This window comes from Tauraco erythrolophus, chromosome 13, assembly GCF_009769465.1.
Source record: "Tauraco erythrolophus isolate bTauEry1 chromosome 13, bTauEry1.pri, whole genome shotgun sequence".
Taxonomy (NCBI): domain Eukaryota; kingdom Metazoa; phylum Chordata; class Aves; order Musophagiformes; family Musophagidae; genus Tauraco; species Tauraco erythrolophus.
Genome location: NC_141477.1, coordinates 487,479 through 506,425, shown reverse-complemented (window position 1 = coordinate 506,425; position 18,947 = coordinate 487,479). Strand labels below are relative to the sequence as shown.

The following is an 18,947-nucleotide window of genomic DNA, read 5'->3' as shown; positions in this document are numbered from 1 at the left end:
CAAGGCTCAGCATGTAACGACCTCCTCCTCACATCGCCCGTGCATGGGGCTACGCCAAAGGGCTGAAAAAAAATCCGTACGTTCGAATTTCTTAGAATCGTCCCCGTCAAAACCTGATCGCTGCCCCATCACCGGTGCCTCCGCTGGTGAGACCGGAGCTGTAACACGGCGAGAGCGCGTTACCGCAGCACGTGGTGCCTCGTTAAATCCTTTTAACACCATTCTCACCAGCTCCTCTTCTCACCCTCCTCCCCTCGCTCATTACCAGCGTTGAGGACACTTAGACAAAGCCTCCGAAGCAGCGGTTACACCAAACCCCGGAGAAGACAAGCACCATCCTCCCTTTCAACAGTTCATTGAGGAGGATGAGTAATAAACAACTTCAGCTGAAACTGGGTTACCTGGAGTTATTTTTGTGCCGAGGCCATACTCTCTCCACTCGACCTCGTTCCGTGCACCATCCGTGCACGGATGCCCTACTCCCCAGGCGTGGGCGCGGAGAGCTGCAAGGGGATTTTGCTCTCCCTCCCCTCCAGCTGCGCTGCAGGATTCCTGCCTCGTGACAGCGTCCGGCGCTGGGATGCTCCAGAGCCCGTCAAAACTACCACGAGTACCAAACGGCCGGGGTTGGGACTACCGGGAATGCTCAAGCTCAGCCCACGGGGCCAACTCGGTCTCTGGCCGAGGCCGTGGGGCTGCCGTGAGCGGTGCTGCCCCGGGAGCATCCGCACAGCCCTCCCGCTCTCCCCTTGCCTCTCGGCTCCTGCTCCTCTCCTATCTCACCTCCCTAGTCTAAACTATGGCGTTTTTGCAACAATAATAGCTCAGAATCTTTAAAAAGGTCAAACCTCTCCCGGGAACAGCTTTAGCGAGGGAAGGCGGCACAGGGACTGCCTGAGCCCCGCAAGGACGCGCCAGGGTCAGGCACAGCTCTGTCTAAATGCCCCTGCCAGGAGGAGGAACACCCACCATGCCCCAGCCCCCTCCTCCGCCCAGGCTCTGGGCAGGGTCCCGACACGCGGGCTCGTCCCCCAACCCCGCTCTGTCCCCCAGGCACCCACGGGAGCGGAGCAGGGGGACGGACAGGATGTGGGAAGCAGGTTCAAGCCTTGCTGGAAGAGGCAGCCGTGCTGTTTCTCACCCGTTCCGGCCACCCTTCCTTGTTCCCTGGGCTTTTGCAGCCAGTGCCACCGTCCCCTCCGTGCGCCCGCGCTGTGCGGGTTCATCTGTCCTAAGTAACGTCTCACATGCAGAGACTTGGTTTTAATTTCAGAGTAAGTTACTCTCTTCATTTAAGAGCGAGCTGAGACATCAGCTCTTCTTTGTTTAAAGATAAATGCACTGTTCTTTCTTTTACTGTTTAACATTGGAATGATTTTTTCTGTCTTTTTCTTTCCTGCAAACAACAGAGATGCTTTCTCACACTACTGCCAAGCAGAGGCTCCTGCTTTGCAAACCTGTACGTACAGGTCTCAGCTTCAAGCGCACTCTCCCGTTTCACCCAGCGGTCCTGCTCTTCGCCAAGCGAATCACCCGGGCTCGACACGGGGGATGCCGGGGAGGCGTCAGCCTCGGATGCGATTACCCAGTCGATGGCACCGCAGGTGAACACCCGGAGAAGAGCCCTCTCCTTCCCTGCCGCCCCAGAGGCTGTTTGACATGCACGCAGGTGAGAAGCGAAGTGGCAAACGGACTTGGCACCCTGCGCTGTGCCAGCCCCGCACAGGAGCCGCGGGAGATCAGTCTGCGCAGCCCAGGCTCTCGCAGGATGCTGCGCCTCCCCCCTTCACCACGCACCACGAACACGCCGCTGGGCCACTGCCCCCTTCGCCGGGGCCACCGACGGCGCGGGCTCCCTCCTGTGCCACCTCACACCGGGCACGAAGGTGCTTCTGCCATCACCGAGTCCTCCTGCTCATCACCTGCAAGGAACAGCGGGAGCAGAGGCAGCAGGGGAACAGCAGTTCTCCAGTCTTGGCTAAAAATAAAGATTTATGGAGAAAGATTAGGTGCTCAGTCCGGAGAAGTTATTTAACTAAAAGTCTGTTGCCACATGAGTTATTGTGCCTAGAGTAGCTTTCTCTTCCAGAAAGCAAAGTACTCTCTGCAAACATCTGGAGTAAGATTTACGATTGTTAATGTGAAAACCCATTAAATGCCTTTTGGATGGGAGACATATCCTCGTATTTCAGGGCATGAACCAAATTCTAACAGTCGGGACATAAGGCCAAGCTTTCTGAGAAAGCGAATCCCCCCAGGGCTCATCTAACCATGGGGTCTCTAGTGCTTTTCTGTGAAAAATCTGGTACCCATCACTGTCACCAGCCGGGCTGCCGCAGGAGCCGAGCCTGCGGGTTTGATGCTGGGACCACTCCGAAGGTCCCACTTCAGAAATAATCCCACCAGAAATAACCAAAGAGGGCACGGCGATGCTCAGGGACTAACACTAAGCCACTATTAACAACCTGTCTTTGAAAGTCATTTTCTTAGTAGTCACCTGTATTTACAGAAGACTACAGAAGCCAAAAGGACAGCACCCAGCCCCAGCACCCCGGGCCGGCTCCAGCTTCAGCTCTTCTCTCCCGGGGCAGCGGCTCCAGCAGCTGCGGAGGCTGGGAAGGCAGGCTGGCTGTGGGAAGAGCCAGGGAAGCTCTCCAGGGAACCAGAAACGACAGTCTGCATGTGAAAACAATGGCCAGCCAGAGAAACGCAGGCACGGATGTTACACGGTTCCCTAAGAGGGGACAACCTAGCCGGAGGCCTGGAGCAAGCCCAGGCGAAACCACGAGCTTTAGAAGTAAACAACTCAAAAAGCAAAAAAAGGCTTTATTTTAAAGACACGTAAATCCAGCAAGCAAGGATGCTTTAAATGGCCCAGTTCTCTGGCAACAAGGCAAAACCGTGATGTTTTAACTCCTGAGCCTCTTCGAAGTCAAACCGTCTGCTTCAGGCTCCAACCAGCGTCACGTCTGACACGTCACTGACCGATGGCTGCTCCAGCCCCAGCTGGAGCCATGAGCGGCCACCGGTGAGTGGCACAGTGTGGAGAGCGGCCACCAGTGAGTGGCACAGCGTGGAGAGTGGCCACCAGTTAGCAGCTCTCCGGCCGCCCCTCGGGGCACCCAGCACAGCGGGCGCAGACGTGCCAGCTCACCCACGGCGAAGTGCGGCCGGTGGGCTGGAGGCAGCTGGTCTGAGGATGCCGAGGGGAGAGAAAAGCAACCCACCTAGCAGGGAGCAGCAGGGCCTGAGCTTACAAAGGTCTGGTTATTCCACCTTCTGCTCTTCCCACAGATTTTTAAGGCCAATAACAGCCAAAGGGTAGTGAGAAACCCACCGCTGGAGCAGGAGCATCACAGTGCTGTGGCACCACGGAAGCCTTTTGCAGACCCGACGCTTTTGCGTACTGCCAGAGCAGCCGCCAGAAGGAGAAGCAAGCGTTGTAAAACACGGTGATGGGCTTTGAAAACGGTTCACTTTAACTTGTCATCCTGAAAACTGGCAAGAAACTGTTGAGCTGGCCCAGAGAGATTTCTCTGGTGCAAGGCTAATCCTCAGCAGGTCAGGATGTAACCCAGATGGAGAGTGACTGAAACGGAATCAGAACAGACTGCACAGCAGCCTGGCTGTTGGCCCTCTAGGAAATTTGCCAGATACTGTGTCATTTTTTTCATTTAGCTCTCTGCTGTGTAAAGGCAGTCCCAGCAGGAACACCAGTCCTGTGCTGCCTGGAACGCTGCACAGAGGCAGCTCTGAACTGGCCAAGGTGGCCATTGGATCCCTTGCGATCTTGGAGGGACGAGGAAGGTCTACCACTGCTCAGGGATGGATGCAGGGGGCACAAAAACGACTCCCTTCGTGGATGGGGCAACAGGAACCCCTGGACTGCCAGTGGATTTGGGAGCATGTCGTGTTTGAAGTGTTCTTCTGTTTCGGGGACAAGCGTGGTACCATGAGGACCAAACCCTGATGCCTAGCTCATCCGAGCCATCCCAAACGTGCGAAACGATGCCCTGCCTGCTTCTGTTGAGAAAAAACAAAGTCTGTGCTGAGGTGGATGCACTTTTTGTTCACCAAATCTTTGTTACTGTAGGAGAAAGAGGAATTAGGAGGAGGAGGAGGAGTCCTTCGATGGCTGCGAGCATGTCTGGCAGTGGAGGAGCAGCAGCGCTTCTCGCCGGGGCAGCGAGCCCCGACCCGTTGGGTCCCTCGGCGCTTGCAGACCAGAGTGGGTGACAGAGAGGGAGCGACAAACGCTCGGCTGCAAAAACGAGGCTGACCATGTTGCCAGGGAGGGAGCCCACATCAGAGCCGAAGAATCCGCAGGGTGCGTTTTAGAGCTGGCCTATATATAACCCAAATATCTTGAGAGAGTCAATAAATCAAGCGAGCTGATCCCAGAAAGGAATCAGGAAAATATTCATGTCTCTTCTGTTAACTCTTCCAGCGTCTGCTTGCAAAAAACCTCAAATCTGTCAAACATTTTATCAAAGCAGGAGTGATCTGCTCTGCTGGATACCACACGAATCCCTCAGCATGTTTCAAAAGGGAAGAAGAATTCATGTCATAACTTGTTTTTTTTTTCAAATCTTTTCTCTTTCTCTTCTCTTAGAAGGCAGTGAATGTCTACAAAAACCTTTTTAAATACCCCTGAACTACTGGCAAATAAGTTCACTATTATATTAGGCGAACAATATGATAAAAGAAAAACTACGTGTCTGGCCATTGTCCGTTCCCTCCGAGGTGATCTGCTTGTGCTGCTCTTCAGCTCCCAGCCCATCGCTTCTCCTGCCCTGCAGAAGCTGCTGCCTTACACCGCGAACAGGACGGTAACAGAGGCAGAAGAAAAGGTTTCTCTTCTCTTTCTGACCCACTGTTGTAAACAGCCTCCAAAGGTGACTTAAGGTTTTCAGAGATGCACTTTATGGACTTTAAAGCCTGAGAACACACTGAAATAGAGGCTTTCAGTATTGCTCCTCACCTTTAAGAAGGAAAGGTCCGGCTGGAAAAACCGCCAAGAGTTAGGATAGAAATTATCACCTACCACTACCCTGCACTCAATATTTATAAAGGAGTCTGATTTTTTTTTTGTCTCTTCCCCAAAATACAGACTCAGAGTAACATGAGATGAAACCTCCCACCCAGGCAGGTCTGCCCCCCCTCCGCTGCCGCTCCTCACCACGGGCACCGTCTTGTGCAGGGACATGGCAAAGGGCTGCTGCTGCCCGACCCTAACGCAACCAAACACTCGCATCCCTCTGCGACACCTCGAGGCTTAAAAACTACGGAGAGACATAAATACCACTTAAAGTAATGTCACAACGCAATCAGGAGAGGGAACGACACCGCGGTGTACGATCAGGAGCTGCGTGAGCAGCTGCCCGGAGCCCGCCCTGGTGCCCACGGAGGATCACCACCACCACCCTGGCACTCGCCAGCGGACACGGGGCACTTCACCAGCACTTCATCCAGAGAGAGAGCCAAGACTGCACTCACTATAAACCAACCACAACTCGCTGACTTAAACAAGCATTTGTGTAACTCTTGGCCTTACACAGAACTGGTGTATAGCAGACAGACACATCTGTAAATTATTTACTTGGGAAAAACATGCCAAACTTCTCATCTATCAATAGCATTTGACTGTCCTACTATGGCAACAGGATGCTGTTGTCCCCAATTCCCCCCGAACTAGTTGCTGGCAAGTTCACTCCTGGCAGACGAGCGAAGGAAAATGCGACTCTGAAAACACGCAGGAAAACGCTAGAATTAACCCAGAAGCAGTGCTCTGTCGATGGCAGGTGAGCGCCCACCCGTTTGGGACCTCTGCTCAACTGAGGGGTGACATAAGGCGCAGGAGGGGAAGGTCACGGTGAGACGATCCAGAGACAGAAGCCTCCATCGCCAGCTGGGCACCGTGGTGCCTCCTTCTCCCAGGGATGCCATGGCCTGTAACACCGATTGCCAACGGGGTGCCGGTGCACCGAATTAATTAGGTTAGCATCGAGGAAGAATGATGATTTGCATTGGTTCATCACTCCAGAAAACCAGTCAGATGTGTGATTCACAGGCACGTTACGTCCCCGGACAGTCAGGCTTCCCCAATAGAGACTCTCAATCTGCTGCCGAGGAATCACAACTCTTAACTGCAGTTAGAAACCAGACGTTGCTGACCCACTGCCCAAGGAAACTGCTGGGCTAGGTCCTTCTGCATGCTAATTACCAAGCCAAGACAGTGCAAAGACCTTGCTGTTGAGAGAGAACACGTGGGCTCACACTTATCTCTGGAGAGCCTGGCACTACACAGCTGGATGTGAAGAAGTTGCTTTCTTAAGGGTTGGGGAGAAGGACTGTGGACACCAAGGTCAGAGCATGGCTCTTGATGGACAGATAGTTCTGCCATTTCGCAGGTATTGGGAGAAGGGACCCTCTGGACAAGATGCAAGAGAGGAAAAGCATCCCTTAAATTTGAGATGGCAGGCAGGCTGATGGGAACTTAAAGCATCATTGAGAGTCAAGAGGAGAAGCAGGAACTGCTCTGCGGTCTCATTAGTTCATTAAGATAATCAGGCATTGAAAAGGATTGTGCTTTGGCAAACTGGTTTGGCTACTTTCTGAGGACAATCTAATGCTGAATGACAAACATAGGACAAAAATCAATTTATCCTTGAATTTTCTCCTTTACTAGTTTAAGAGACCTCAGAAACCCACCACAGTCCCCACCACTCTTGCCTCAGCCCCCATGGCTTGGCAGGCTGCTTAACCTCTTTCAACAGGAGGAAAACATATCATGATGCTGCAAACGCATCCAACACTTCTACGTTAATGACTTGACTGCTGGTGAGAGAACTTGTGCCAGCAGTGCTTGATGCTCAGGCTACTTTGGTAGAGAAAGCCAGTGCTTGGAGGTGGGAGCAATCTTCCCTCCTCTCTCTGCATGCGTTACCTTCGGCCGCCCGTTTGAAGAAGACTTTGCAGCTGCCACAAGTGAGGGCTCCATAGTGGCACCCCGATGCTTCATCCCCACAGATCAGGCAAGTCTTCTGAGGTGGAAAGTAATAGTCAATCGGCAAGATATGTTCACGGCCGGTGTCCAACCTGCAGCGTAAAACAGAAAGAGAACGAGGGAAAGGGTCAGCAAAGGAGGTCAGGACGAGCCATCGGTGAGCACAAAGGACGGCGCGTGGGAGAACGCTCATGGCAAAACCCAGAACCTTGGTGACAGGACAAGCCAAGCACTGATCAGAATGAAGGGAAGCAATGACTAAGCCAAATCTCACTCTGATGACACAGAAGATTCTTAATTTAAATAAATTATTTTTTCCTAAGCTATCAAACTCCCTTCAGTTAGTCTTTTCTTGCCTTTTTTCCACCTATTCCTCCTTTCAATACCCAGCGACGGCTGGACTGATCTTTCTTCCAGGTTGCCTTGCTCAGCCCCAGGACTATGAAATCCCACCAGAAGCCTCTGGTGAAAACATCAAGCATTTGCTGCGAATGTGTCCCAGCAGATTCCTGTTTATCCCACCACCTCTACATCGCGCAGTCACAGGCGGTGCGCTGGGAACAGTGCCACGAGGTCCCTGCCCTGGGACAGCCCCGTGGGCAGAGCACAGCGCTGCCAACCACCGGATGGCGAAAACAGACCTCAGAGCCAAAAATAAAAGTTACCGGTTCTGCCATATAATAATCACGATTAAATGCTGGAAGCGGGTCAGTGTGGATTATGGAGCTTCACATTTTCCACTCGCCAGCTCGGTGGCCTGAACGACCCACTCTGGGTTTTCAGTCTGGGTAGCTGGAAACAGGGATGTGGCACCGACTTGCACAAAGACCTGGGGCCATCTTTGCCTCTTGCTGCTTTCCCCAGCCCCCGGTTTTGCCATCACCTCTTCCAAGTTCTGCTGGGGAGGCATGAAGAGCCTCCTGCAGTCCCGGCACAACCCAAGCAGGGGCCCGTGCCAGGGCCTCTCCGCGGCCCCCAGGCAGCTCTGCCCCTCCGGGCACGACGCGGGCAAGGGGCCAGCTCACACATCGCAAGAGCAGCTGGCAACACCGGGGTTTTAATTAGGGAAAGATGTGAGCGCTGTCTGTCCCAGTCACCAGCCTCTCCTCCGGGGTTTCCATCTCCGCAGCAAGCCACGGCACCGCCGCACCGCGCGCTTCGGGCTGCGGCTGCAGCAGGCACCGGGGCAGGCGGTCCCACGCGGTCCCCACCTCGTCTCCCCCGCCTTATTCCACTATTCCCCAAACACAGGGAGATCCTGCAGCCTGCACTCGCGCAAGCAGCAGCTCCAGGGACATCGGGACTCAAAGCTGCTCACAGCAGCCGCTCGCCGGGAGAGCCGTGGCCGGGACGATGCACCCGCGCAGGGACGGCTGCCTGGGTGCCAGGTTTTGCTCAGATATTTTAATTCTGGTAAGAAGAGCAGCTTGTTTAGTCCAGACTATCAATCCCCTCTTGTTCTGCTTCCCAACAGACATAAATTAAACTGAGGAGAGAGAGGTTTTAGAGGACAAAAAGAGTTTCCTCAAGAACAGACGAGGAACCAACATTTAACTGGTTTAAATCAGACCATAGGCTGGAAAACACTTCCTGGTGCAGACAGGACTTAAGGGACCGTTTGCTGTTACGTGTACAACTCGCTGGGATGCTCAGTTTCAACCAAAGACCAACTCTGCCACTGAAGCACTGGTGCCGTTTGCCTTTCGCAGAGGCCACGGCTCTGCTGAAGCTTCAACTTCTCGAAGCCCATCACACCTTGAGAGTAAAGCACTAAATGGGACAGTTCTTGGTGGGACCAAAGCCCAGGCTCACTGGGACAGTTCTCAGTGGGACCAAAGCCCAGGCTCACCAGGACAGTGCTGGGTGGGACCCAAGCCCAGGCTCAGCTCTCCTCTCTGATCATGCCACCAGTTGCGTCCTTTGAGAATGCCGCTCTCTTCTGTTCCTCACACAAGAGCTATGCAGATCCTACCTAAATTGTAAGTTAATAACTGGAGCAGCAATTTTATCCTCTGTTCTTAAGGCAAGAAACATTTTGAGTGATTCCTCGTCTTTTTAGCAGCAGCAATCAGAATCAGTGACTCATCTGTAGATGCTGCTCAACTCTCCCTCCCTGACAGTCAATTTCCAAGGCTTTTCTTGAGTTACTGATGGAACGGAGCAGAACGTTGCAGCAGACTGTGTCTGCCATAGGTAAGTCCTGATGCAACACACACCTCCGTGCCTCGTCCTCCCCAGCATCCCGCCCGTCCTCCCACTGCAATCCCACCGCCCGGTCCCCAGCGAGGCCCCAGGCCCCCCCTGCCCCACCCAGCCCTGGCCCCGGCCGACGTGCTGCGGCCGAGCACACACCACTAAGGAACAAGAAGCGGCAGATGTAAAAGCTTCGCTAAAAACGTCTTATTTATGCAGCCAGTTTTCAGATCCCAGCAGCAGCAGACCTTTCCTCTCATCACCCATTGCCTTTTTTTTCTTCTCCCTATGCAATCGGAAATCTGACAAGGGCTAATTTATCCTTTTCCATAGGGCCCTCCATACTGCGCTTTCCCTATTCTTCGCACGATGTATTTCAGATCGGAAACGAGCAACAGTGACTCCCACAGTAGCAGCTGTTGTGATGGCAGAAGCAGGACCTCCAGAAGACCCTGGAGTATTTTTCAGGCTTAATTAGTCAAAGCTGCAAAGCACGTTAACAATTAAGGCTGGAGTGGCTTTTTAAACAGTTGTTACTCCAGAGAGGAGTGTGCAAGTACTCATGTACGCCTTCACGCACGCGTGTATCTCACGTACCCATATAGGCATCTGCCTACGACGGGTGCTGAGCGGAGCGTCCCAGGGGCACTCGGGCTCTCTGCAAACCCGCGTGCTCGGCCAGCCCACCCCCCGCCGCCCGCGTGCGGATGGCAACCGGGGAGCTGGCAGACGCTCAAGGCTAATCCTGGCTGCGAGTCGGGCTCGTCCCGGGTGCAACGCTCCTGCTTTTGGGCTGTGCGCAGGGCAGGACTCAGCCCCCCGCGCCGGGAGACGGACGTTTCGGCAGCTGGGAGCCGGCCTGGCAGCACCAACGCGATTTCAGCTCCCTCCGGCACCTTTCCCGCCAGCAGCTGCCGTCCAGAGAGCAGGATTTGCCCAGGAACACCCTTGATGTTACAAAGACGCCAATTCGCCTTTTCATTTTATATTTAGATGGAAAATTGTGAGAAAAATACAACTTAAAACGTGGGCAACCCAGAGCGAGCTGTGATAATGGCACCTTTAACAATCGATTTTGCAGTTTCCAAGGGACCCGTTCAGGGCGTTCTCAAAACCCGCAGGTGATAAGGCTGCCGTGACCCACAAAGACGGCTGGCGGAGGCTGCAGGGGGTGCGGAGCGGGCGCCCGCTGCACGGGGGTCCCCGCTCGTGCGAGGGCTGGGAGGGGGACGCTGTGCTGCTCACAGCTCTCCTCCGCGCGCCAGCCTTCCCTGTCGGTACCCGCCGATGGCACCCGCCCCACGGAGCCACAGAAACACCGGGGTCTGGCAAAAACGGGCACCGGGCGCGTTGGAGGCTCCAGAATACGCAACTGTAGTTTGCACAATATGTGGCAAGTGTCACAACTGCCTCCGAAACCCAAAGCAGGGAGATAGCGTGGCGCGGGCAGACACAACTGCCGCAGCCGTGACGTCGGGCAGAGATTCCAGCCCCGGCGCTCGGCTCGAAGGCCAAGGTCAGGGCTGCTCACGAAGGAGCACGGCAGTTTTCAGGGGGGAGAAAAAACAACCTCAGTATCTCTCTGACGGCTACAGGAAGGATTCCAGTGTCGTTTCAGGAGGGTTCTTTAAGGAAACGAATGGCGTCTGTTGAGCTCCTGCCACGCACAAATATTTCTGTAGAGCAGGAACTCGAATTTTGCAATGCAAACGCTTGTTTGTCAATAGTTAATTTCGGCAAACAGCCCGAATTTCACAACACGCCCAGAAAACCAAGGGCAACTGTGTAAGAGAAAAGTCAATCACTTCTCATAACCCACGAAGTTTCCATCTCGGCGACAGACGGCACACGCTACCAAACGGAGCCAAGGCACAACCGCCCCCTCCCACCGCCCAGAACTTCTGACTCCTAAGACACCACCAAAAAGCACGTTTGCTGCTTTATTGCACGGCTTCTGCAGTCCGTGCCTACCTGCTTCAATAAGATTAATTCATTACACAATTTGCTACGCTAATACAACACGATGCCTATTCCTTACCCCCCCTCTGTTTTCCATCAGTCTGACATAACTGAAGAAACACAACTTCCACCTCCTTGCCTTTTAAATTTGGCTACGTTTTCCAAGCTAAAATCACTCTAACAGCTGCAGTAGAACAACCCACCAGAGCGAAGCGAAACGCCACAGCGTTGCCCTCAGCGGGGCTGTGCCAAGGGCTGCACAGCTCCCCGTGGCACCAGCTCGCTGCGTGAACCGCTCAGCACCAGGGCTTGCACCAGCGGGCTGGAACCCACGCCGGGATTCAGCTGCCTTGTCCAGACACAGGTCTGCTAAAGCCCGACGCGGTGGAAGAAGAAGAAGCACTTGCACACCAACTTGGATGGCACAGAATCCTGCCCAGTCACTTGAGTACTGTCATTTCTGAGACACGGCGATGTCATCAGTAGTAAACGCTGCCTTTAAAACAGATGACATTTCCAAACACAATATTAAAAATAACTGGCTTCCCTTCAACAGAGCTGTGTGGCTCATGCCTGGACAAAGGTCTATGACTCACGTCGAGGTGCCAGTCCCACGTTTAGCTAAGAGCACGACTGCTCATTTCAGGCACTGGTCTCGTGTCCTCTCGCACATTCCCGTTTCCCTGCCCCTGCAGCCAAGAGCTGAACTGAATCGTCAATCCGCAGCCATTAAGCTGCACTGGTTCAGATAACGAGGCCCGCACAGAAACTGTAAAGCATCCCATCTGTTAAAATGCTTTGGGCAGTTTAATCTGTAAACAGGCAGCCTTGTACACTGAATTTATTTCCTTTTTTCTAAACAGCCTTGATATGTTTCTAAACTGACCATGCCTTGTTTTCATGTATAACTGCTGGAGGCGGAGAGGCAAGATAGCATCTCTACGAGAGCGGAGCGCGGTGCACAGCGTGAGCAACAGGGACAGCCCGTGGTAAACACACATGGGAACTTGATCTTCATCGGATTTAAATAAACATTAGCTGATGACAACGGGTTTTCCAAACACCCCTGGCAGTGAGGGCAGGCAGAACTCGCTGGCGCTCAGGAGAAGGTCGTCCCTCCAGCAGCACCCAGAGCTGTGGCCAGGGCTCTCCAGCAGGGATGGCGGCAGGACACAGGCTGCCTCCCAGCCCCAGGAGCACAAGGGACTTCAGCAGGCACAGCTGCACAAATCCAGTCTCAAACCTCCTAAAATAAACTTTCTTTTTGCTTTTCAAATGCTCTATGTACGTGACAGTTCATTTTTCACACCCTGAGTCCCTGCCACATCTGAAGCCTGCCCTCCACCAAACCAGACTCAGCCAAGCCCATGGCTCTTTTTCCTTTTGCTTTCCAGCTGCTCCAGCCTGTAGCTGCACCGAAACCAGCTGCCGTTTGCCCCATGGGGTGGCATTTGCCCTGGCACCCAGGGGACGGTCCCAAACAGCCACCCCGACCAACCAAGCCACTGCGCACCCACCGACGGGACGGACAGCAGAGACCGTGTCATCACTCAAACCTCTCCTGATTCTAATGGCCATCGCTGGCTCTCACCTTCCAGTCATCCCTAAGAAAGAAGCAGAAAATGAGGTTAAAAAGGTGAAAGGAGGCAGTTATGCTATACCTGAAATGCAAAGCCTGGGCAAAGCCACCCTGCAGCCCCTGTGTCACACGGGTGGCCCCCGTGGTGGGCAGCTGCCTGCACTTCGGATACAGTGCTGGGACCAAAACCTCTGCCTCAAACCTGATCTCCAGCCAGTGAGTTCAGGGAGCAGCTTAAATGGATCAGCTCAGAGAAGATGAAACACTTGACCTCCCCAGGCAGAGGAGGTACCCACGGAGAGAGGCGGTATAAACGTATCGCAAGGTTACTGAAGGTGGGAACACACCTGATTGTGAAGCATGAAGGGGACAAAAGCCAAACAGGAGTAACGCGAGTGGCTTCAGCCCTGACGAGCACCCCCGAGGCCACCAGTGCTGCACACCGCAGCGTCCTGGTGACTGCAGAGTCACCTGGAGCCTCCAAGGACAAGACCTTGGTGTCCTGGGTGCACAGAGAGCCCTACTTATTTCCCAAGGAAACAGCCTGTCCTGACTAATGTTTGTTAAGTTAGCTTAACCCACTAAGCTCCGGGGGCAGGAGGGCTTCTGCCAGCAGGAACCCCCGTCCCCTGCCAGGGCTGGTCGGGATCACACCACCACGGAGATCAACACGGGCAGAAGACCAAAGCTACTCCTTCCACACGCCCTTCACGTGCAGGTTAATGTTCCTTCTGTTGCTGTGGCACACAGATCTCAATGCCAGCACGGCGTTCACAAACCAGACGAGCAGCCCTGCTCCTGCTCACAAAGCCTTTGCAGAACAACACCCGCTCCGAGACTTTCACCGGCAGGACACGGGGCCAAGGGGGGGTGCAGGGGCCGGGCGGTCGGCCAGCACAGACCAGCCCGTGCCCAGCGACAGGGTGCAGCCAGAGCACCTCGTGGGAACCGGCCGCGTGGTCAGCGAGGCATCTCCACGAGTCACTTGGCCCATGGACAAAGTGCTGTCGTGTCTCAAACCGAAAACAACAGCTGCTAGGAGAGGCGACGGGACCGATGCCACATTCAGACGCCCCACTCGCCTCTGCGCCCGGGCAAGGCGACAGCCCCTCTCCAACCACGGGCATCTCCTCGGCAGCGGGACCCGCACCGGGAGCCGTATTCACCAGCCTCGGCTTGCAAATACGGAACGGGAAACCTCAGGGCCTGCGTCCCGCTGGGCACTGCTGGCAGAGCCTCCCCGCCTCCGGGCAGCAGAACTGGGCAGCCGACCCTCGAGCCCCCACCGCGGGTCACCCCAGTCATGCTGTCCCTTTCCGAGAGCAGGGCTGACCCCTCCGCCCGTGCCCTGGAGGAGGACATCCCCTGGCCAGGGCTCCCTCGGGGTCCCCGGCACCTCCAGCTGACTCCGCAAACCCTGGTAAGGTACCGCAGGAAGAAAACCAAGGGACTGATTTAAATCAACATCATCCAGAACTTCAAATGGGACCGGAATTTAATCTGGCAACAAGGATTCCTCTACTTACATCATCAATTTTCATTTTTGTACATCTGTCTTTTGCAACGATCCCCCCTGAAGAACACATCCGGTGATTCTCCCTGGAGAAGGCGGTCGGTAACGTTCCCTAAGTGCCCGTTTTCTCTCTGCGCTGTGCAGAATGTGCCCCTTGCAAACAGAGCCGTGCCGATGCCCCTGCAGAGGACGTGACGGCTCCTTCCGCTGGCGAGAGCCTTCTCTGGCTTAGAAAATAAGTCTTTTCTTTTTCTTTTTTAAGCAATTATACAGTTTGTCATGACTTTTGATTTTCCATTCTATAACTTACGAAATGCTGTGTGACACGTTTCTTATTTATTAGATGCTGGGTTAACATTTTATTTGTGACTGGCCCTTTTCTAAGAGATTTCCAAGCCGTTGGGTACCACTGTCCCATGCCTCATTCTCTATGCGGCTTGGAAGAAAACCTCCCACATCTTCTGGCTTTTTCAACTCCTAGTAGGTCTCTGTTTTGAATGACTAACCTTTGAACTGAACTGGCTGAATAAATTTGATTTTCCCTACTTTCCGGAGCTGGTTTAGCAACACAGTGAATTCCTCGTGCTGAGGTGCTACTTCTGCTGGGAGCCTGACCTTCTCCGAGACTGCAGCAAAACCCATGAACCACCCACCACTACGTTCTACTGACCTCCCGTGAGTTTCACAGGCTCCAGTAAACACAGGCTTCCACGTTCTTCCATGATGAGAAAGTGGGAATGCGGCTCCACACCTCGTCCCACTTGGAACGTGTGCTGAACAGCGTTCCTTTTACTTACGGACGATGAAATGTCCCATCAGCTCTGCAGCTGGAGATGGCACCTGCCTCTGTTCCTGCAGGAACTCATGGAAACCTCTCTGATAATCCCACTCCCTGGCTGTTCCACCAAACAACAAGTCGGTGCAAAGAGGGGCTGCAGCCCGGAGCCCTCCCTGCTGCGCTCAGACCTCAGACCACCAGTACAGCCTCGGTAACGGGGCGGCTCCCAGCTGGATTGCTGAGGGATGTCAGGATTCACTTCCAGACTCGTATATTTAAAACACATAATATTTTCCCCACTTCATTTGGCAGTGGCATTATTGCTAAGGAAACCAGTGCCGCAAATTCTGCAATTTTATTTCTCTATTGGATGAAGCATGAGTTGAAAATGGGTGGATGGCAGGCAAAGGAGGAATCCAGCACGGAAAAATGCGACCACAAATACCAGTTACATCGGAGGCACCCGACCGGGGAGGCACATCACGCGAGCGGGACCTGCTGGTGCGGGCAGCAAAGCAAAAGGTGGCATCGCTGCCCCTCGGAGTGCCTTAGCTCCTGCCTCCCTACTGCACCCTCCTCCTCCTCCTGGCAAAGCACAGTGGCCCTGGGGAGGGAGGGAGGGATGGGGAAGAGAGGAAGAAACAGCAACACCCAGCTCAGAGAGTGGTCCCCCCCTCCCACCCTCGGCCCCGCAGCATCCCCCCTCGCAGAAGCGGGATGCGGAGACCCCCCGCAGTGGCCGTTCATCACCAGCCATGCCAGCTCCTGCGCCGCGCTCCCAGCACAGCTGTGGGCAGCTGCCGACAGCCTGTGGTGGGGTTCTCAGGCTGGCCTAGGTAGGAACTTCAGCTGGTCCCATTACTTACTGGCAGAATTGGTTTATTTTTAGGCATGTTTATACCAAGACCAAGCCTTTGGAGAGACACAGCTGCAAGGGCAGAAAAATGTTTTTCCTTATTATGTCTGGAAACGGGTATAAGCTATATCTGCAAAATTTCTCTTCAGCTCTGCTGGCAAGCCACTTGTTTTCTAGAGGAAACTTCACAACTTACGCAACAATATCTTCTCCTCATGCCCTCAAAGCAGATCATGCTTTGAGTCATCTCAGAAAGAGTAAACACGCAAATTACAGCGAAGGTTTCACGTATCTATGGTCTTCTTGGCACCCTTAGCCCTGATCTCAGCGACAGAGGCAACGCGGAGGCAAATTCCTCAGCATCCCGCAGCAACTGGCTAACATCCAGCCAGGTCCCGCTGCTCCGTGGCCCTGCCTTCCCCGGCGCCTGCCGTTAAGGCCACGCGTGCCCGCGGCTCACAGCTGCCCACACCTGCCGGCTGCGGCAGCGCGGCGGCACCTCCACGAGCCGGGCTGGCGGGATGCGCAGCGAGCGGTGCCGGCACGCAGCCCGGCAGCAGGCTCAGCGAGCCCAGCGCATCCCAGCCCGGCACGGCCCCGGGAAACCTTGCCTCGATGCCGGGACGCTCTTCTAGTGACAGAGGGCACCGACAGCCGGACCTGTCGTTTTAGGGGCTGAAGGCATTTCTTGGGAAATACAGCGGGCAGAACTCCGCAGCTGCGTGGGGGGTACCCCCATAACCACAGCCAGACACTGGGATCTGCAGACACGCTGGGCAGCGATGCCCTGAGACAGCCGAGGTGCTTTTGCAATCGCTGGTGAGCCCAGCACCCCGTCTGCTTCACCTCTGCTTCACTCTGCCAAGCCGGCGAAGAACGAAAGCAGCCAGGAGTCGCTTTCTTTTAAGCCCGTCTGCAAACCAAAACACAGATGCCACGTCTAATTTTAGCCCTCCTAGCCTTGAGAGTGTTCTCTTCATTCTTTTAAGCGAGCAGCAAGATAGTCATCTCGGGACAAAGCTGCCACAGCAGCTGAGCGCCCGCCTTGACCCCAACCCTTGGAAGGCCGGAGGGTGCGCGGGGGCAGAGCCCCATTCCTCCATCAGCCACGAGGGCACCGCTCTGCCAGCCAGTGGGAGCCAAACAGATGCCCGGGGATCCCCAGGGATCCCCCTCCCTGAACTGGGAATGGGCAAGCAGAGGGACAGCCCACCACCCTGCTAACCTCAGCCTGCCACCCTGTCCCCGGGGCACCCGGGCGACTGCTCCGACTCAGGCCATAACTCAAGTGTTTAAGCACCAACGTGGCAAAAGGGAGGGTGAGCCGAGCGAAGGGAGAGCCGCTGCCCCCAGGTCTCTCTTAGCTGCCACTCTGTGCCCGGCCTCATCCCACCCTGCACCCAGCTACGGCGGGAGGATGCTCCACCTGGGCACTGCCCCGCTCTGCTCCTCCTCCAAAGTCACCCTCTGACACGGCCAAGAACCAAGGACCTGGCACTGGCACAGCCTGTGCTGTAAACAAGAAGGGAAAAAAAATCCCTGTGCTGCTATTTTTTTTCTAACCATTTAAAGATGTTCCTGGGGACTCGGGAGCAGATCGGGAAGTAACGGATTTCTTTGCAAGTGGAAGATCGTATTATCAGGGAAAGACTTTCCTCTCTGACCACAGGGGACATGTGAAAACAAAGCAAATAACTGAAAACCGGAAAGCTAAATCCATGTGAACGGGCTGCGCTAACTGGGATGACCTCACGCGTTCTGAAGGGTATGAGCACGCACAGGGACAAAGCCTGGAGCCAGCCAAGCCGGGGACACGGGCCCTGCAGGACCCACGGCTCCAGGCTTTGGACCCGAGCTGGACACGCTGGGCGCCCCCCAGCCTGTGCTGCCCAACAGAGCCGGCACTCGCAGACAGCAGGAGAAGGGACGGGGCAACCTGGAGGGTTAGTTCTCAACTTTGTGCGGTTTCATGCCAACCCCTGCGACGCGCCCACGCAGGGGCCCCCAGAGCCCCATCCAGCCAGGGGACACCAGTGACCAGCACTCCTTCCCATGGACAGGATGGTGCCAAGCGCCCGTTTCTCCACGCCTCCTCCACAGACAGTGTCTGCAGACGGATGGATGCAGGACCGGGGTAAGGGATGGAGATGCAGCCTATGCAAGAAGAGAACACGCAAACAAAACCACACGTTGTGTCCACGGGTAGAAGGCAGCACATGCCACACCTGCACACGATTCAAGAAAAATGTGGATCATCTGAACAATATTTGTATGCGGTGTTTCATTTCCAGTTAATGCACCTAATTGCCACCCAGATGAGAGCAAGTAACCCGATCTGCACACAAATTACTTTTCTCCTTTTCTCTCTTACAAGAGGAGAAAGGAGCTGCCGAGGTTGCCCGTCCAAATCCTCCCCAATGCACGTCAGAAAACGTGTAGATGCTGCCGGCTCCAGATAGGCGGGGAGGGGGAGGAGGCAGGAGCCTTCGCTAGGAAATTACTGATACAAAAAACTTGTGCCTGGACTCTGTTCTCAGCACATGGGCCAAGGTCAAAGCATTTTTTCTGCTGCTTCTAACCGGCAAAGAAGCAAATGCAGCTAAAATATGTAACACCAGTCCAACTGCTGAAGGGTTGGTGAGAAAACACCAGAAAAAGAAGTAAAGTATCATCCTGGGAAAGACAATGCGAAGCAGCCCTCTAAGATCAGTGAGAACACGGGGGAGAAGAAGCAAAGCCCAGGGTTTCCCTACTTTGTCCAGGGAACTGAACGTGTCCCAGTGCCTCTATAAAATGCATTTTAGGGAATCTGCAGCCTCCCCTCAGGCATTTCTGGGGATTGCTCCCAATGGCAGCAATCCCAGGAACACCCGTCCCCAGACGAGTCACCAGTGCGTCAGACCCCCCAGACCCCAGCGAGAGCTTAACGTGGAGCTCCGCAGGCGGTGCTGGCACCCCGGCACCCAGGGACATCCCGCCCAGTGCCGCCTGTCAAAGACACCTGGCTACAGACTTTAAACGAGTTAAAGATAAATCATCACAACTCTGCCCGTGCCCAGCGCG

General features: G+C 54.6%; 1 protein-coding gene across 1 annotated transcript in view; it reads right to left on the bottom strand.

The window, feature by feature from the left end:
* AR (androgen receptor) overlaps positions 1-18,947 on the bottom strand; it is a 47,634-nt gene that overhangs the window by 16,272 nt on the left and 12,415 nt on the right. The window contains exon 2 of the mRNA XM_086619954.1: positions 6,947-7,098. Within this exon, the coding sequence (XP_086476080.1) occupies positions 6,947-7,098 (152 nt within the window). The remainder of the gene's footprint in view (positions 1-6,946; positions 7,099-18,947) is intronic.